The sequence below is a fragment of the Eublepharis macularius genome, chromosome 1 (genome assembly GCF_028583425.1).
Source record: "Eublepharis macularius isolate TG4126 chromosome 1, MPM_Emac_v1.0, whole genome shotgun sequence".
In the NCBI taxonomy this organism is placed as follows: Eukaryota; Metazoa; Chordata; class Lepidosauria; order Squamata; family Eublepharidae; genus Eublepharis; species Eublepharis macularius.
Genome location: NC_072790.1, coordinates 231271805 through 231289352, shown reverse-complemented (window position 1 = coordinate 231289352; position 17548 = coordinate 231271805). Strand labels below are relative to the sequence as shown.

Genomic DNA, 17548 nt, shown 5'->3' with positions numbered 1-17548 from the left:
CTTCACCAGGTGTTGCCCAGGCCTACTTTTGTAGCCTTAAGGGCTAGAAACTTGAGAGTGAGCAAGGGTTGCTTGGAGGCTGAACTTGTGCAGGCAACTGCTTGCATTGTGCAATTGTGGAATACCCACAACAACCTCTGATGATGGTGCCTTTTGCTTCCCTGAGGGTTTAGGGCAGCGGTTAAATACTACCTGGGAAGCAGCTTGTGATCTGAAGAAACTTTTGCTCTTCTTTCTCTTCTCCCCCCACCCCGCCCCATACTTCCCATCCTCCAATTCTTTCTTTGCTTTGTGAACTGAGGGGGAAAGGGAGGAGGGAATCCAAGGAACTGTTGCATGGTAATAGTTGCCATGGAGACCACTCCATCTGTATCCATGCATCCAGGATGCTAGCATCCTATTCTTTTTTGGCACCTCCTGTCTCTGCAAAATATGTGAGAGAGAGGGAGGGGGAGAGAGGCCTTGCTGGCTGGGCTGAAAAGAGCAGACTCTCCCCTGGGGGAAGCACCAGAGTTTAATGGCGGTATCAGCATGTTGGCTAAAGCCATTTGGGCTCCAGATCCCGGTAAACAATTTCACTGGTGCACTGAGAGAAGGTACGGGGTAGGAAGAGACCGTCTGTAAAATGTGTGGCAGGGTTTCTTTTTGCGACGGGCGAAGACGGAAGGGAAAGGGAGTCTCTGGGCTGTGTTGGGCCAGTGTGGCAACTGTATCTAGACTCCACACTGCCCGTCTGGCTCTCTAATAGTGACCTCGTCCCTTTTTTTAACTCCCCCCCGCCATGTGTAAGCCTTTCCTGCAATTAAGAGCCAGTTTGGTGTAGTGGTTAAGAGTGGCGGGACTCTAATCTAGAGATCCGGGTTTGATTCCCCACTCCTCCGCTTGAAGCCAGCTGGGTGACCTTGGGCCAGTCACAGTTCTCTGGAGCTCTCTCAGCTCCACCCACCTCACAGGGTGTTTGTTGTGGGGATAATAATAATATACTTTGTAAACCGCTCTGAGTAGGTGTTAAATTGTCCTGAAGGGCAGTATATAAATCGAATGTTGTTGTTGTTATTAACCAGTAACACCATCTGTGTGGTAGTTAAAGAACTGGACTAGGGCCAGGGAGACCCAATCTTGAAATGCCCAATCTGCCTGAAGTTCACTGGGTGGCCTTAGACCAGTCCCTCTCCACCTAGCCTCAATCACAATGTTGTTGTGAGGATAAAATGGGGAAGGGGAGAATGATGTACAGTGCTCTGATCTTCTTGAAGAAAGGGTGGGATAAAAAAATATAGGAAAATACTTGTAACCCCCAACACCATTTTAACACAATGTCCTTTGTGGATGATTCCTTATAATCCTAATCTTATACCCCCCCCCCCATCCTTAAAACCAACTTGCACCAATAGTAGCCCTGTTCACAGGTTACAGTCAGTGCACATACAATCTGTGTACAGTGTACACTTGATTTTCTTTATCCATGCATTGAGTAATTCTCGCCTTATGTTCAATGCATGTACAGCTGAACGTATGATTTTAAGCCCCGCATTTACCCAGGAACTGTTCCCTGCTTTCATTTGTGAAGTGAATAAGCACTGGCTCTTTCTTTCAAACAGGTGTGTATGCACGGACAGGCAGGATGTGTGGGCGTTCACTGCAGCCTGTGAACAAAGCAATAACTGGCATTTGTATATCACTTCTAAGAGCTTCATGTACATTATCACTTAGGAATCCTTGCAAACACCCTGCACAGTAAAACAACATTTTTGTCCTCATTTTGCAGGTGGAGGGTTAAGGCTGAGAGAGGGAGCTTGTTGAAGGGTCCGCTTGTGAATTTGAGACACAGGCAAAGTTTGAACCGCAGAGCTATTCAACCACTTCTTATTCCCATAGCTTTTGAGCTATGCTAGCTGTATAGAGAGTGCAGCCATTTACTATTTGGGAATGCTAGAAGGTTCATTGCCTTTTTTAAAAAAAGCCCATTAATATAGTCATTGTCTCGGTTCTGACATAACATGAAACCATGGTTCCTTTTTACTCTGGTTACTTTGTGAAACCAGGGTTTGGATTCCTCTAATCCAGGGTTTGGATTCCTCTCATCCTGGCTTGCCATGGCAAATGTTGGTTTCTCAATGCTCTCCCTCCCACACAGAAACCTGGCTGGTATCCCAGGGTGCGTTGCGGTGATGGTAGTACAAGGGAATGAATCAAGAGGCTTTGCCTTTATATATCATACAAAACCTTAGTTAAGACTACCAGGGGATAATAAACTTCAAATCATTGTTTCAGATCCCGGTTTGACATATCCTACTGTCCATAGTTAGTATAGTTGCCTACGTTTAGAGCTGGTCATGGTAACCATGGTTAACTAAGTGATGGTTTTGTGTGGTGTCCAAACTGAGCCGTTGTGAATCTATAAAGAAATTTAGTAATACCCGGCAACACAGAGCTGCAAGATTTGAGTGCAGTAGCACCTTAACGACCAACAAGATTTTCAGGATATAACATTTGGGAATCAAAGTTCTGGGAACTTTAACTCTTGAAGCTTATCCCCTGAAAATCTTGTTGGTGCTACTGGACTCAAATCTCGCTGCAGTACTACAGATCAATGCTGAAGCCAGAAATAACAACAGCAGAGAGTCAGATAATAGGTGAGGGTAGTTCTTTCGCTTACCTGTCTAGGTACCTGCAGAATTTTTGACTCTCTTAATGTACAAGCAGCCTTGGGGAGAGGGCAATGAGATGGAATTCAATGTAGGCTGCTTTTGATTGTATTTGTGTTCTGATGGGATTGCATAACATAGTTTACTGTATGGGAATACAAGCAGATGCCTGAGACTATCAGACCTTCGGTCTAGGATAGTTATATTGTCTGCTCTGACTGGCAGCTGATCCAGAGCCTCAGGTTGAGGCCTTGTGCCTCATTCACTACCTGATCTTTTTAACTGGAGATGCCGGGGATTGAACCACGTACAAACAGAATTCTGCCCTTCTCTGGCATCCTTGTGCATTCTCAGATGTACCTGTGATTGTGTGCGTGCGTGTGTGTATCAACCTGCCACTTATTTTAGCTTATTTTTACCCGTTTTACATTTTATAAGTCACTTGGGGTGGCCTTTTGTGGAAGGATGGACATCTTGTAAAATCATTCTGTGTAGAAATAAGTAATCATTTTTGTTGGTTTTGAAGTGGGATTAGAGAAGTTCACATAGGAGGAGAATAGCAAGAACAGCAACAACAGTGTGCTTATATACCACTCTTCTGGACAGATTAGTGCCACACTCGGAGCAGTGAACGAAAACAGTGTTATTATTATCCCCACAATACAGCTGGGGAGCTGGGGCGGAGAGGAGTGTCTGACCCAAGGTTGATCTCATGGCAGCAGTGGGAGTTATCTTTAAGACTTACCTGAAGCAACGTTGTTCCTTTTGGAGCATCCGTTCTATGCACCTATAAGAGAAGTGAGGAAGCGACTCTAAAATGTTTTGCTTGGACTGACACTGAATTGAGTAATACGGCCATTTCTGGAGAGCCAGTTTGGAGAGCCAGTTTGGTGTAGTGGTTAAGAGCACAGGACTCTAATCTGGAGAGCCGGGTTTGATTCCCCACTCCTCCGCTTGAAGCCAGCTGGGTGACCTTGGGTCAGTCACAGTTCTCTGGAGCTCTCTCAGCCCCACCCACCTCACAGGGTGTTTGTTGTTGTGGGGATAATAATAACGTACTTTGTAAACCGCTCTGAGTGGGCATTAAGTTGTCCTGAAGGGTGGTATATAAATCTAATATTATTATTATTATAGATAATCTTTGCATTTATGACCATGTACTGTGAACGAGACGTGATTGAGCATTAGTGGACTGTGGATAGGATAGATTTCATAGGCATAATAAGTAAATGGCACTTCCATGCGCCAAAGCAGTATATCTGCACACCATATTACTAAGGATAAAAGAACAAAGAAATTCTGTGGCTTTCTTGCCCTGCTTGCGGGGCTTCCTGGAGGCATGTGGTTGGCCATTGGTGGGGGGAGAATGCTGGACTGTACGGCCCATTCTTCTGGTGTGCTCAGAAATACCGGTGTGCAGTTCAGGCCAGGCCCGATTTGTAAAGCAGTCGCTTTTGGTGTCTGTGTCAGCAAGCGCAGCATGCAGTTTTAAGGGGATTGCCTCCAGCCTTCCTGGGAACGTTGCAGAGGTTACTGGATTTGCAATTGTCAGTGTTTCCAGTGAAGACATGAATTTAGTTTTACCTGCTGACTTTTGGCTGCTTTGAAGACACGGACATGCTTGCAGCTGCCTTATACTGAATCAAAACCATGGTCCACCAAGGTCTACTCAGACTGGCAGCAGCTCTCCAGAGTCTTCACATCACCTATTGCCAGAGTCTTTAGTTGGAGATGCTGGGGATTGAACCTGGGACCTTCGGCATGCCAAGCAGATGCTCTGCCATTGGACCACGACGCTTCCCGTTTATGATTCATTCTGTGGCTGACAGTTGATTGCGTTCACTGCCTTGGGGGTATGTTTTACTGGCAAGCAGGGCAAATAATGCCTTTGACCTTCATGGGTTTCCGAAAGCCCCAGTGCTGCCACAGCCTCGGCATCTGCACTGGCCTGCCGCTCCCCTTCCAGTTGCTGCGCTATTCTCTGCCACACAAGCTTTCTTGTAATGCCGCCACCCGCAATGTTTCTATTCCAGTGAGCGGCAAAGGGAGACTTCAGTGTGCGAGATGCAGCAAGTGAAATTTCCAAGCAGAGTCTGGGATGGAAAGCACCGAGCAGGATTTGCAAAGGGTGGGGATTTCAGGGCAGCGGGGCCCTCTTTACTTCTCCCTGTCACCAGAATTAAACATCTGCAAAACAAAGCAGGTGTGTATACATTTTTGGCCTTGCATCCAGCTTTGTCTTGATACACAATTCTGAGGTTGCTTTGTTTAAAAATATGCAGTACTCTAATCCTCGAGGACTTTCCCCCCATCTAATTTGGGCAAAACTTTTTAGGAATTGTACATCGTCTCCCAAAGGATCCTCTCTGCCAAGTTTCAGATAGACTGGAGAAAGGGTTCTAGTTTCATAGGCAACTAAATTCAAATACCAGAAGGAAACGAATGGCATTTGCTCGCTTTTTGCTGTCCCCATTTTTTTTTCATTACCCTAATGCATATAATGAATTGTTCTTTGTTTTTTCCATTAGTGTCGGACCAAATGTATATCTCTATAATGTACGTGTTGAGCAGGTGAGAAGCAGGCATACAGACAGATGTAGGGGAGCTTCGTTGCCAATGAATCATGTGTTCAGCATTCAAAACAGAAATAGTTTCTGTTTCTGCAGTCCTCCTGAAATCTCTTAGTAGATCTGAGTGGGGCTTAGCAGGGGCGAACAATCCTTTTATATTGGTGGTGAATTCTGCTGTTGTGTTCCGTTGTGTGAGGGAGAACCACAGAAACTCCCAAGAGTTCTACAGACTTTCTGTACAACTTATGCACATGCATGCATCTGCACCTCCTTCTCCCCATAAGAAACTTCCCCCCTGCCTGCTTCTTTGTGTTGGAGTTCTAATATGCAGCCACTGGTGGAAAGTGCATCATCACTAATTGTGCATTATCTGTCCTCAGTGCAAAGACATCAAAGAGTAGTGGTGAAACTACCAGTCCCTGAAATCTCTCAGTTTCACCTCTATGTTGATGAAGCTTCTTGTGGTCTCAGTCTTGTCAGTTTCACAGTTGTTGTAGCCCTTGCTGTGGGGGTCTCAAATGAAGATTTGTGTACTAATGCAGTGAAAGAGCAGCTGTGGAACTGATCAACCTCTCCAACACACCTGCTAAGAGTCCCCCTAAACTTCTTTACTGTCAAAGTGAAACTGATGAGGTTTTAAATCCCCTTGCCAGTTTCACCCCCCTCCCAAATTCTCAGACTTCTTGTTTGGGGGGCTGTGTGTTCACATGGAGGGGGCAAGACTAAGTTCCAGCACTGTTCTTTGCAATGTTTATAAATATGTTTCTGAGCAGGTGTAAAATGTTTGTGCATCCAACAGCATCTGATCTCCCCACCCCTCAAGAACCTTGAGCAAAGATTTGATGCAAATAAAATCTGATAGAATAGAATATAAGAATGGACCAATATACTGGCTTGCATAAGTAGAATACAATATCCACATCAGAAATGAAACCTGTCAGATGACTGCCATTGTTATCTCATAAGAGAGCAGAGAGCCATGATCTCCTTTTATTTTTTTAAACATAAAAGCTGCCCCGATTTGGATAATGGCTGTATCACTGGTGTGTGTGTATGTTTTTGAGAGAGGGGGGTTGATCCATTCTCTTCCATGCCCTTTCCCATAATGTGTTACCTGTTAGAAGAGAGCAAGAGTCTGGTAGCACCTATAAGACGAACAAAATTAACCTACTGCTATTGATAGGCTAATATGGCTACCCATCTTGTGTTACCTATTAGTGTCTCTCTCCATGGTGCAAATTGCAACTCTGTGGGAATGTGGGAATTCCCATCTCTGTGGGAATGATTTGCATCAGGAAGATGGTGCAGGGGGGATAAGATAAACTCCCTCCTTCACGTCATGCTGTCCCAATTGTAATCTCTGACCCACTTCTAAACTTCTACAAAGGTAATAAGGTTGTACTGTACAGAATGGCTTAGAAAGCTAATTGGGTAAAAGTTTCTGGACTATCTTCTATACTACTGTGTACAGCTTGTACTGCCTGTTGCTATAGGTAGGATCCTACCTATAGCAACAGGCAATTTATTGTGTCCTGTTATTACCTATGCCTTGCTTCAGTTCTGTTTTCAGATTTCTGGTTGGTTCCAAATTTCTGCTATACATATACTAGTGCATTGGTTGTTGGATATTTGTTGATTGTATTGACTTGCTCTGTGTAATTTGCCATGAGTCCTAGTGAGAAAGGTGGATTATAAATGACACAAACAGATAAATAAAAGGAGACACTTGGATCCCATATCATCTGGATTAACCTTTTCCCCACCCAGTTCCAAGTGTCCAAACTGTGGCGTTTTTTATCTGGCCTGAGAGACAGAAACACCGAGCAACCTAGTCCCTCTAGACAGGCAGGATGTAGCCCCCACCACCAAAGGGCTGAAAGAAAGTCTCCATTCAAAGAGTTATAGAACTTTGTAGTAAAGAGTCCAGTAGCACCTTTAAAACTAACCAACTTTATAGTAGCATAAGCTTTCGAGAGCCACAGCTCTCTTCATCAGATGCATGCTGTGAGAGCTGTGGCTCTCGAAAGCTTATGCTCCAATAAAGTTGGTTAGTCAAGTTAGTCAAGTTCAAGTTAGCCTTTATTGGCATGTATCAACAATTCAGTTGGTTAGTCTTAAAGGTGCTACTGGCTCTACTATTTTGCTACTACACTGGACTCTTTGCTATTTTACTACTACACACTAACACGGCTAACTCCACTGGATATAGAACCCTGAAAACAGTCTACTCGGAATGTCAAGAAAGAACTCCATTCCTTATTGCGGGCTAAAGTCAGCCACTTATTTATTTATTTAAAATATTTATATGCCTCCTTTCCACACAAAATAGAATCCCCAAGGCTGCAAACAACAGTTAATTAAAACATTAAAATTACATTTAAAAGACCCATATAAATACAGTAAAAACATGTCGACTTATAAACGAACAACACATGCACAATGACCTCCATCATTTTCAACGATTCTTGTTTTTTTTAATCGGCCTTTCTTGAAGAATTGCAAAAAGGGAACAATGAGTCAGTTGTTTGTTATGGGTCTTTTGTCCCCGTCCCTACCCAGGTGTATAATGAGCACTTCCTGTTTATGGCCTCTGCTCTTTTGGAGGCCATTCTGAGGCAAAGTGTTGTGAATGGAAACTTTCCCCTTACAATTCCTCTGAGTGTGTGGTGGAGCTGCTGGGGGGAGTTTTTTTGGAGGGGAAGCCTCCAGCCAGTTGGCTTCCAAACCTTGGCTTAACCCTGTTGAAGAAATGATACCGTCATGCTTTTGAATGGTCCCTTAGCTGCTTTTCTTTTTTTAAAAAAAGTGCATTTTAATGGCTTTTTATTTATTTATAGCTTGCCTTCTGAATTTGCTCGAATGAGAAATTTTAAAATTACCCCCTGCAAAAAAGCCACATGGTGTGTGGGTAAAGCTGTGTTGTTGCAGTAAAAACAAACAGAAGTCTCGTGGCACTTTAAAGTAGTATTGTGGCATCCGAAGATTTTAAGGACGAGAGTTACTGTGACGTGCCAGGCTAATATTCTGGTGCTGGGTGGGTGGGAGACTTGGAGCAGGTGGTATATACTGTAGATTTAGTAGCCGTGCCCCCTGTCTTGTAATTTGGAGTTTAAGAGGCAAATTGAGACAGGGTGCTTCAGAGATCTGAGACGGATCTTCCTAGTGTTTTAAAAAGTGCATCTTCATATCTGGGCTCTGCAAGGAGGCAAGACGGGGCTTCATCCTTCTACATCTGTATGCTTTTGCATGTCAAAATCACCTGCCTGTTTTTTAGCCCTGGAAGCCCTGGTGGAGGTGGGGAGAATTGAAAAGGGAATTCTGTGCCAGCTGAATTAGAGCTGGGATTGAACCCCTTTCCTCCTTCTCTGCAGGTAGTCAAACTCTCAGCACCCAGCCAAAGTTTTCTACTAGTGATAGACTTTTTTTTAAAAAAGAGAGGTATGATTCTTGAATATTAGTGGGATATGATGGGAACATGCGGTACCTGGATGATTTCTGCAGTATGTGAAATGGACGCTGTTCACGGGAACGCAAAGACACGTCTCTGTGAATGAAGCAGTCACAGCTGTCTGAATTTAAAAACAGCTGCTCCAGTGTTTTTTTCCTCATAAAATATCTCCACAAGTTTTATAAACCTCTTAAGAGGTGAGAAAGGACAACATGATGGAAGGTTCCTCTATGCAGAAATAAATGCCCTGCACACAGAACACATAACACATCTGGAAGAAAAGGTCTACCCTAGCGTTCATCTTGACACACTTGATTTCTGTGTGGTTGAAGACTTTTTTTTTTTTGTTGGTATGGAGGAACATTTCTTCAGATGACTCCACATGAAGGTTTGAAGTCATACAGTCTAGACACATGGATCACTTCAGTGAGAATGAGGCCTTGTTCACCACTTTTAAAAACAACAACGAGATATTTTTTTAAAAAAATCTTATAGTGGGTAGATATGTGGTGGATAGACATAGGTAGTGTTATAAAGTGGTTAGAGTGTCTGACTAGGATCTGGGAGACTAGGGACCAGGTTTGAATCTCCACTCTGCCATGGAAGCTCACTGGATAACTTTGGGCCTGTCACTTTTTCTGAGCTTAACCTACTTCATACAGTTCTTATTTTGCGGACAAAATGGAGGGGAGAACAATGTTATAAGCTCCTTTGGGTTCCTGTTGGGGAGAAAAGCAAGCTATAAATATAGAGAGAAATAAATCATTAGGCACTCTTGAATAGGTGTTATAAGAACAACAGTTATATTTTATGCTTAGCAATAAGTTTTATCCCCCCCCCCTTTTTCTTTCCACAGGTGTTTTAAACGGCACAAATTTCTGACACTGTTGGAGTGACACAGATGAAGCAGGATATCATGAACTGAAGAAGAGAGCCCAGACTTTTTTGGTTTTGTTTTTGTAATTTTCTACTTTCTTTAAAAAAAAAGAAAAGAAAGAGAACATTTTTAATGACCACGCCTTGAAAAACAAGGGTTTTCTTTTTTTTAATTTTTGGAAATTAAAACAATTCTCCTCATACCGTGAGGATCTCCGCAGAACATGGGGAGGAAAAAGATCCAGATCCAGAGGATCACGGACGAAAGGAACCGGCAGGTCAGTTGCCTGAAAAAGCCGTCATTTGTACCTTATGATTCTTTCTTCCTGTCTCGCCCTGGCCTCCTCTGCCGGTTCCACGAAAGCCTCAAAATAACATCTTCCACTTGGTTTGGGTCTCTGATTTCCTGACTGAAAATGAAGCCTATACTTTTCAAGGGAGGCTTTGCAGGTTGTTCAGGACAACAGTGAAGAGTTGTGCCACGTACAGGATTGGGCGAACTATTTTGGGAATGCTTGCCATTCTTTTGAGGGTCAGAAAGCAGTGTGTGTAGTGGTTAGAGTGCAACACTAGGTTCAGATCCCCCACTCTGTTGTGAAAGCTGACTGGCTCAAGTTCTCCTGGTGGATATCTCTCAGCCTAGCTTACCTCACAGGGTTTTTTAAAAAATAAACTTTACTGAAACGTAAAATGGTTGTATAATAAAAGCTTAAAAACAACATACATCAAAAGTTAGAAATCAAAACACTGAAAGACGCAATATTGAAGTATATATAAGGATTACTAAATAATTAAAGAACAATGAGTCAACTGAACTTATTTACAATCATAGATAGAACTACAGTTAACAACATGTTTATTAAAGCAGGAACTGTTTGGGGTGGGTGAAGTGGAATATTGCCTCATTACTTGCTATAAAGCCAATTATAGGTTGCCATGTTTCAGCAAAATTAGAAATATATTGATCAGACTCGATCTGCTTCTGTTGCTCTAGCATTTTCTCCATTGCAAATATGTCCCATGAGTGCTGCTGTAGCACAGTGGTTAAGTGGTTTGGCTGTGAATCAGCACTCTACTGGTTTGAATCCCACTACTGCCATGAGCTCAGTAGGTGGCCTTGGATAAGCCACTCCTCTCAGCCCCAGCTGTATTAAGGGGATAATCAGGGATTTTTCCCTGCAAAAAGAGGTGGTGGAACTCAGTGGGTTGCCCTCAGCGAAAATGGTCACATGGCTGGTGGCCCCGCCCCCTGATCTCCAGACAGAGGGCAGTCTCAACTCCCCTCTGTCTGGAGATCAGGGGGCGGGGCCACCAGCCATGTGACCATTTTCAAGAGGTTCCGGAACTCCGTTCCACCGCATTCCAGCTGAAAAAAAGCCCTGGGGATAATAATAACACTAACTTGTTCACTGCTCTGGGTGTGGCACTAATCTGTCTAGAAGGAGTGGTATATAAGCACAGTTGTTGTTACTATTATTATTATTATTATTATCTTCCTGTACAAATCAGATAACAAAGGGAGTTTACTGCTTTACCAAACTGCTGCAGTGACTAAGTGGGTGTGGTGTTAGCTTAACATGGAGAAGGAGAGACCTGTTTGTAAGCCACTTTGGGTCTCCAATGGGGAGAAAAATGAGGTATAAATATCTAAAAATAAAAACTAGACCTGGAGACTTGAGACATGGAACATAGCAGCTAATGGGGAGAGTTCTGAAGATGGAGCATTGGCTGAACCGTAGTCCCGTGCCTCAGATGTGAAGTTCCCAGGTTCAACCCTCAACATCTCTAACTTAAAGGATCTCAGAAACTGGGAGACCCTATTGCTAGTCCCAGTAGACAATAATAGGTTCATTTATATAGAAAATATAGAGACGGCGTTAAAGGAGCTTAAAAAGTAAAAACATTATAATAAAAGCAGCCACCATAAAGGCAAGGTGCCGCCACTAAAAAGGTCCCGTCTCTGGTTAATACCCACCTCACCTCTGCAGGCATGGGCACAGAGAGCAGCCTTGGGTAGAGGATCTTAACAGGACCAATGGCCTGACTTGGTAAGAGACAGCTTCATATGTAGATTAACAGGTGGGGCCTGATGAGGGTGGGGTAGAACCTAGATGTGCTTGGTACCAGGGAACCACCTGGCCTGGTTCCTTGACGGCAGAGCCTGATGGACATCAGGGTGGAGCAAATAGGAAAATCTCTCAAGCAAGATAGGAAATAGCCTATTGATTCCTGCCCTTAGAGATCAGAAGATTGCTAAAAAGCCCTGATACTTAAGCCCTGTGATAGGGCTACCTAGCCCACGAGAAACAGTGATTTTTCAAGGGAGAGGAGGGCCACTTGAGAAGCAACAGTCTATCCCAGAAGATCCTCTGCTCGAGACCTCTCTGCTCTTGTCAGCCTTAACACCATGCCAGGGTAGTGGCCTGAATTCATGCGGATGTGTTCCAAAGACCCGTTTTAGAATGCTGGAATCAACCAAAAGACATCATTAGGGCTTGGACACATATCGATTTAAAGAATGCTGGTGGGACTGTACTCTGAATCTCATTCTTTATGATTGTCAGATATAGAAATAAAGAGCTTTTTTATTAAAATACAGAACAATTTGCCAACCCTAGGGAACCATGCATTGAGTATTGAAGGACCTCCAAAGTCTAGCTGTTAAACAGTATAGTGAGCATGTGGCAAATTGGGGCTTTTCCTCCCACTGGTAGGCCCCACTCTGCCTACCCCTCTTTTTTTCACCTCTGGCCAGGCACTTGAAGGGGCTGTCTCCTGTCTCCGGGTAGTTTCTGCCACCACTGTCCCTGTATGGGGTCCTGGATAGGCAAGACAGCCTCCTAACCCCCCTCCTCTGCTAGTGGGCCCAAGCAGTTGGGGGACTATGTGGAACAGAAGATCTTTCTTCCTTCATACATTCTGAAAATCATTTATTTAACTTCTAACTGTACACAGGCAAATATACAGTGAGCGGAAGGAATAATACAACGTAAAAAGAAACCCCTATTCTCTCTCCCTCTGCTTCTCTATACTCATGCCCTAATTAGATGTTGTGTAGGGCAGGCGCGATCCTTTGATACCTGGGGTTACATTAGATCTCCCTCTCCCCTCAGAGCCATCTCTCCCTCAACTCCCCAGCCACCAACTGTCGACTTCCAACTCCCCTCCACCGACTGACTCGCTCTCCCTCCAATCACATTCTACTCCAGAACTGGCCCCTCCCCTCTGCAGCCCGGAGAAAGTTAACTCCACAAACAGAATGGCGTTTCTCTGCAGAGCGTAACGAGAGGAAGAAAGTCAAGTGTCTGGAGAGACCATATTTTGTGAGTCACCAAGCAGGAGCTTGGACAGATGCCAGCAGCTGGGTTCTAGAACAGGGAAAAGTAGGACACACACTCTAGCTTTGGTAGAAAACAGCTGGGGCTCCCCCCCCCCAGGTAATCATTGAAGGTTTGGAGGGGCGTCTTGAGCTGTTTCTGTCCTACAGTTTTGAGCGGGGTTGATTCTGCCCCTTCTCTGGGGGAATTTTTTTTCCGTGGCTCAGCTACTCTAATTGGGAAATCATTTCAAAGGGCCAAAATTGAATCTTTACTGCAATCTGAACCAGAAGACTTTCCTTGTATTTTTCTTGGACCTGGCAGATATGTTTGTTGTTTATTTATATCCCACTTTTCTCCCCAGTGGGTCCTCAAAACATTTTACAATATCATTCACATACACACCCCACCCCCACTATATCCTCACAATAGTCTTATGAAGTAAATTGTACTGAGAGAAAATGACTGGCCTATTTCCATGACAGAGGGGGGATTCAAACCTGGATCTCCTAGATCCTTGTCCAATATTCTACCCATTACATCACACTGGCTCTCAATGTAATGTTTTTCTTCCTCGCCTTGCACGTATTTAAAGAATGTCTTAGTTAGCTAGCACATCAGAGAGAGAGTATGATTGATTTAATATAGACATTGCTCTGATTTGCTAATTTACAGGTTGCAAGTCGCTTTTTATAGGGGGAGGGTTTAAAAAAAGTGATCCCCCACTCCCCCTACCCGCAATCTGGTTCCGAATTCTGTCCCTTCACCCATTGCCTCATTCTGTAAAATGTGTAGCCAAGATCCAAGAGTCATTTTTTACCTTCTAGAGAAACTTGGGGAGATGATTACGTCCTGGTAGAATTCTTAGGGCACAGGCATACTGTTCAAAATATGTATACCCCGCCTTTGCAAAAGACTTTTCAAAGTGTCTCACAATTGTGTTAAATCTACTGTAGACATAAACTAACAAAAATACACCGGTCAGAGGATTTACAATAATAAGCATGATAGCTCAAATTTATAGAACTGAAAAAGGAGTCTTGTGGCACGTTCTAGAGGCTTAACAGATTTGTTGTGGCAGAAGATTTTGTGGACTAGAATTCACTTTCCGTGAGGCATCAAGTATGTACTTAGTTGGCAGGTGCACCCTCACAAAGTAGTCACAAGTAGTGGGGTAAAACCTTTGATATCAAGAGAACCAGTGCATGACATTTCTATGTAAAGCTCAGATGTATACCAAATCTACAGTGACTATTCACAACGTTAGTAACAGGGACATTATGCAGTCATGCTAGACTTAATAAGCTAATTTAATACTTGTCATGTGAGAGAAATCCAGAATCTCTGTTGGGCCCTAATGGGATAATATCAAGCTTTGTGATTCAGCAATTTTGCATTGGATGCTCCCTTTTGACTTGCCTTGGAAAAATAGTGATGTTTAGTTTGGCTGGAAAGTGGCTCAAGAGGCTGCGCTGTGTTCCTACTGGTTTCTGAATGTTGCCATTTTTGATGTCTAGTTTGTGCCGTTTATTCTTTCACATAGAGATTTAAAAGAGCAGCACAGCCTTATGGAAAACCACAACCCCAAATATACCTCAAATACATCAAATGTCCTTTGGACTAGAACAAGCCCGTGTCTGAGTCAGATGTTGGCATCTGAGTGCCAACAAGAAAAGGTCTGAGCAAACTTCCCTGGGGTGTAAGTTCCATAATGTTTGTGCTGCTGCTGGAAAAGCCCTGCCATCACCCACTGCATTTCAGTTTAGGGATCTAATCTCTGTTGCATTTTCATAGATTTTAAGGCTTTAATTCTTAAACTCTGTAAAATGGGCCCTCATCCCCTTCTGTCCCGCCCCAACCTGTGTCCATTCACTACCAATGGTTTGCTCCATGTGGGAGAGTGCAGAAATCCTATTGTGCAGTTCCATGCATACAGACTGCTGTTGCGTATAGTCATTATGGATTGGGGGGATCATCTCCCAGTAGAATGAGAATAGAACACAATACCTCTGATTCACTCTTACAACCATACACACGGGCAACATGACAGTAAATCGCCTGACCTGCTTCACACATCAGCACGGTAGGATGATTCATAGAATCATAGGGTTGGGAGGGACCTCTAGGATCAACTAGTCCAACCCCCTGCATAATGCAGGAAATTCACAACTAACCCCCCCCCCCCCACACACACACCCAGTGACCCCTGCTCCATGCCCAGAAGATGGCAAAACACCATCAGGATCCCTAGCCAAACTGGCCTGGGGAAAATTGCAACCTGACCTCAAGGTGGTGATCAGCATTATCCTGGGCATATGAGAAGGGGCCACGAGAACTAGGCACTCATGTAACTCTTCCTGCCCTCCCTCTCGTGATCTGCCCAGGTTCACAGAATCAGCATTGCTGTCAGATGGCCATCTAGCCTGTGCTTTAAAACCTCCAAAGAAGGAGAGCCCACCACCTTCTGAGGAAGCCTGTTGCACTGAGGGACCACTCAGTTTGGTGTAGTGGTTAAGAGTGTTGGGACTCTAATCTAGAGAACTGGGTTTGATTCCCCACTCGTCCACTTGAAGCCAGCTGGGTGACCTTGGGTCAGTCACAGCTTCTAGTTCTCTCAGCCCCTCCCACCTCACAGGGTGTTTTCTTGTGGGGATAATAATGGCATAATTTGTAAACCACTCTGAGTGGGTGTTAAGTCATCCTGAAGGGTGGTATATAAATCGAATGTTATTATTTATTATAACTGTCAGGAAGTTCTTCCTAATGTTTATCAAGGTCCGTGGCCCAGCAAAGACTTTGCAGGCTGTATTCGTGCCCAAGAGGACAAACAGAAGTTTGTTGTGACACCCAGATGTGGCCAGTGTCTTTTTTGAAGGTGTCTTTTCGATGGGAGGTAATATGAGGGTTTAGTTAGTGTAATTGGGATCTAACCATTAGCATGACTCACCTCAGCCCCTTGGGACAGGCAGATTATAAATCCAGGATGCTAAATTAATTGGTTAAAAGGGACAGACATATAGCCGAGGTTGTAACTTCCTGCCCTGCGCCTTGTAGTACCTTCTTGTCCATTACATCTGTAGTCAAGAAGTCTTGGAAATTGTGTACCTTTTTAAAAAGTGTGATGGGGAGAGGCCTTGGGGTTTTCAGGACCATTTCAGGAAACCATGCAGGGTTTTTTTTTCTTAAAACAGAAGTCCAACTTCTACTAAGCATCAGAACTTCCCCTCTCCCTCCCCCCTCCCTCCCAGTCTGCACCTAATTCCATTAATATGGTCTCAGGTCCCCGCAGTTCTGCTGCTAGCAAAGGGATCGTTCCGGCCAGCGGGCGAATTTGCTGCAGCAAATATTTTCCTACCCTTCAGGGAACCACCCTCAAGGTTGCGAGGTCTTAAAATTAACCCATCGTGACAGATGGCCTAGTTAGGATTTCCAGCTACCCAGCAGGTCTGTTCTCTTGGCAACAGTCTCTTGCTGCAGACTGAGGTTGCTTCAATAAACACCTGAGAGAGAGAGAGAGCAAGAGAGAGAGAGCTGCAAATCCCATCATGAGAAATTAAAATGCCCTCCCTAAAAAGAAAAATTCCACCCCATATTAGCAAAAGCTTGAGAGTGGAAAATAGGGACGAAAAGTAGTGATGGAGGCTGCTTTTGCAAGAACGAATGCGGACATCAGCATTCGGTGCTTTAAGTTTATTCAGGAGAGCGTAGAATTGGATATTTTCTATACCTTCTGTTCATGAAAGTATGTTTCCCCCACACTCTTCTTCTGTGTATAGAAGTCTTTATTTTAAAGGTTTAGTATACTCCGCTTTTCAATTAGGTGATGCTCAAAGCAGTTTAGAAGCAATAAATGAATGTAATCAGTGAATTTATATGCTACCTTTCCAGAGTCCTGCTTGGAGTGTCTTAGAAGCAAAAAACTGATACCCTAAAATCATTAACAGATGGCATAAACTATTAATATAAAACAAAATAAGTCAGCGTAAGACAAACATTTACCTCCCTTAAAAAAATCCTCAAATAGACCTCAGGTCAAAAGCAGACTGTATAACAGCTAAGAAGATAAAATTCTTCAGTAAAAGTCTGGATAAAAAGAAATGTTTTGGTCTAATGCCTAAGGCATTGTGATAGACACCAGGTGAGCCTTAATGGAGAGGAGGTGTTTCAAAAATGAGGGGCCACCACTGAAAATGCACTGTCTTCAGTTGCCAGATAGAGATAGAGACAGGTCATTTTCAGTTGTGGCAACTCACTTTTGAAAAATGCCCCGTCTCTAGTTACCAGATACCCTGACCCAGTTGGTCCACAGTAGCCCAATCCCAGAAACTAAGCCAGATCAGTCCTAGTTACTATTTGGATGAGAAACTGCCAAGAAAATTCAGGATCGCACAGAGGCAGACAATGACAAACCGCCTCTGTTCATTGTTTGCCTTGAAAACCTACAGAGTGGCTCAGTGGTAGAGTATCCACTTTGCATGTAGAAGTTCCCAGCTTCCGTCCCTGGTGTTTCCAGGTAAAAAGATCTGAGGCTCCCAATCAAAGTAGGCAATTCTGACTTTCATAGACCACAGGGCTGGTTCAGCAGAAGGCGGCTTCTTGTGTTTTGCAATACGTGGTTCAATGAGATGTATCCCCAGAACTCTTTGCAATATTGCAGAGGATGAGGGTGTACCACTCTCCTCTTTAAAT

At 43.8% G+C, this 17548-nt stretch overlaps 1 protein-coding gene across 7 annotated transcripts in view; it reads left to right on the top strand.

The window, feature by feature from the left end:
• MEF2D (myocyte enhancer factor 2D) overlaps positions 1-17548 on the top strand; it is a 172993-nt gene that overhangs the window by 84801 nt on the left and 70644 nt on the right. For all 7 annotated transcript variants that reach the window (XM_054995746.1, XM_054995737.1, XM_054995766.1 and 4 more), the window contains exon 2: positions 9523-9820. In XM_054995746.1, the coding sequence (XP_054851721.1) occupies positions 9767-9820 (54 nt within the window). In that variant the 5' untranslated portion in view covers positions 9523-9766. The remainder of the gene's footprint in view (positions 1-9522; positions 9821-17548) is intronic.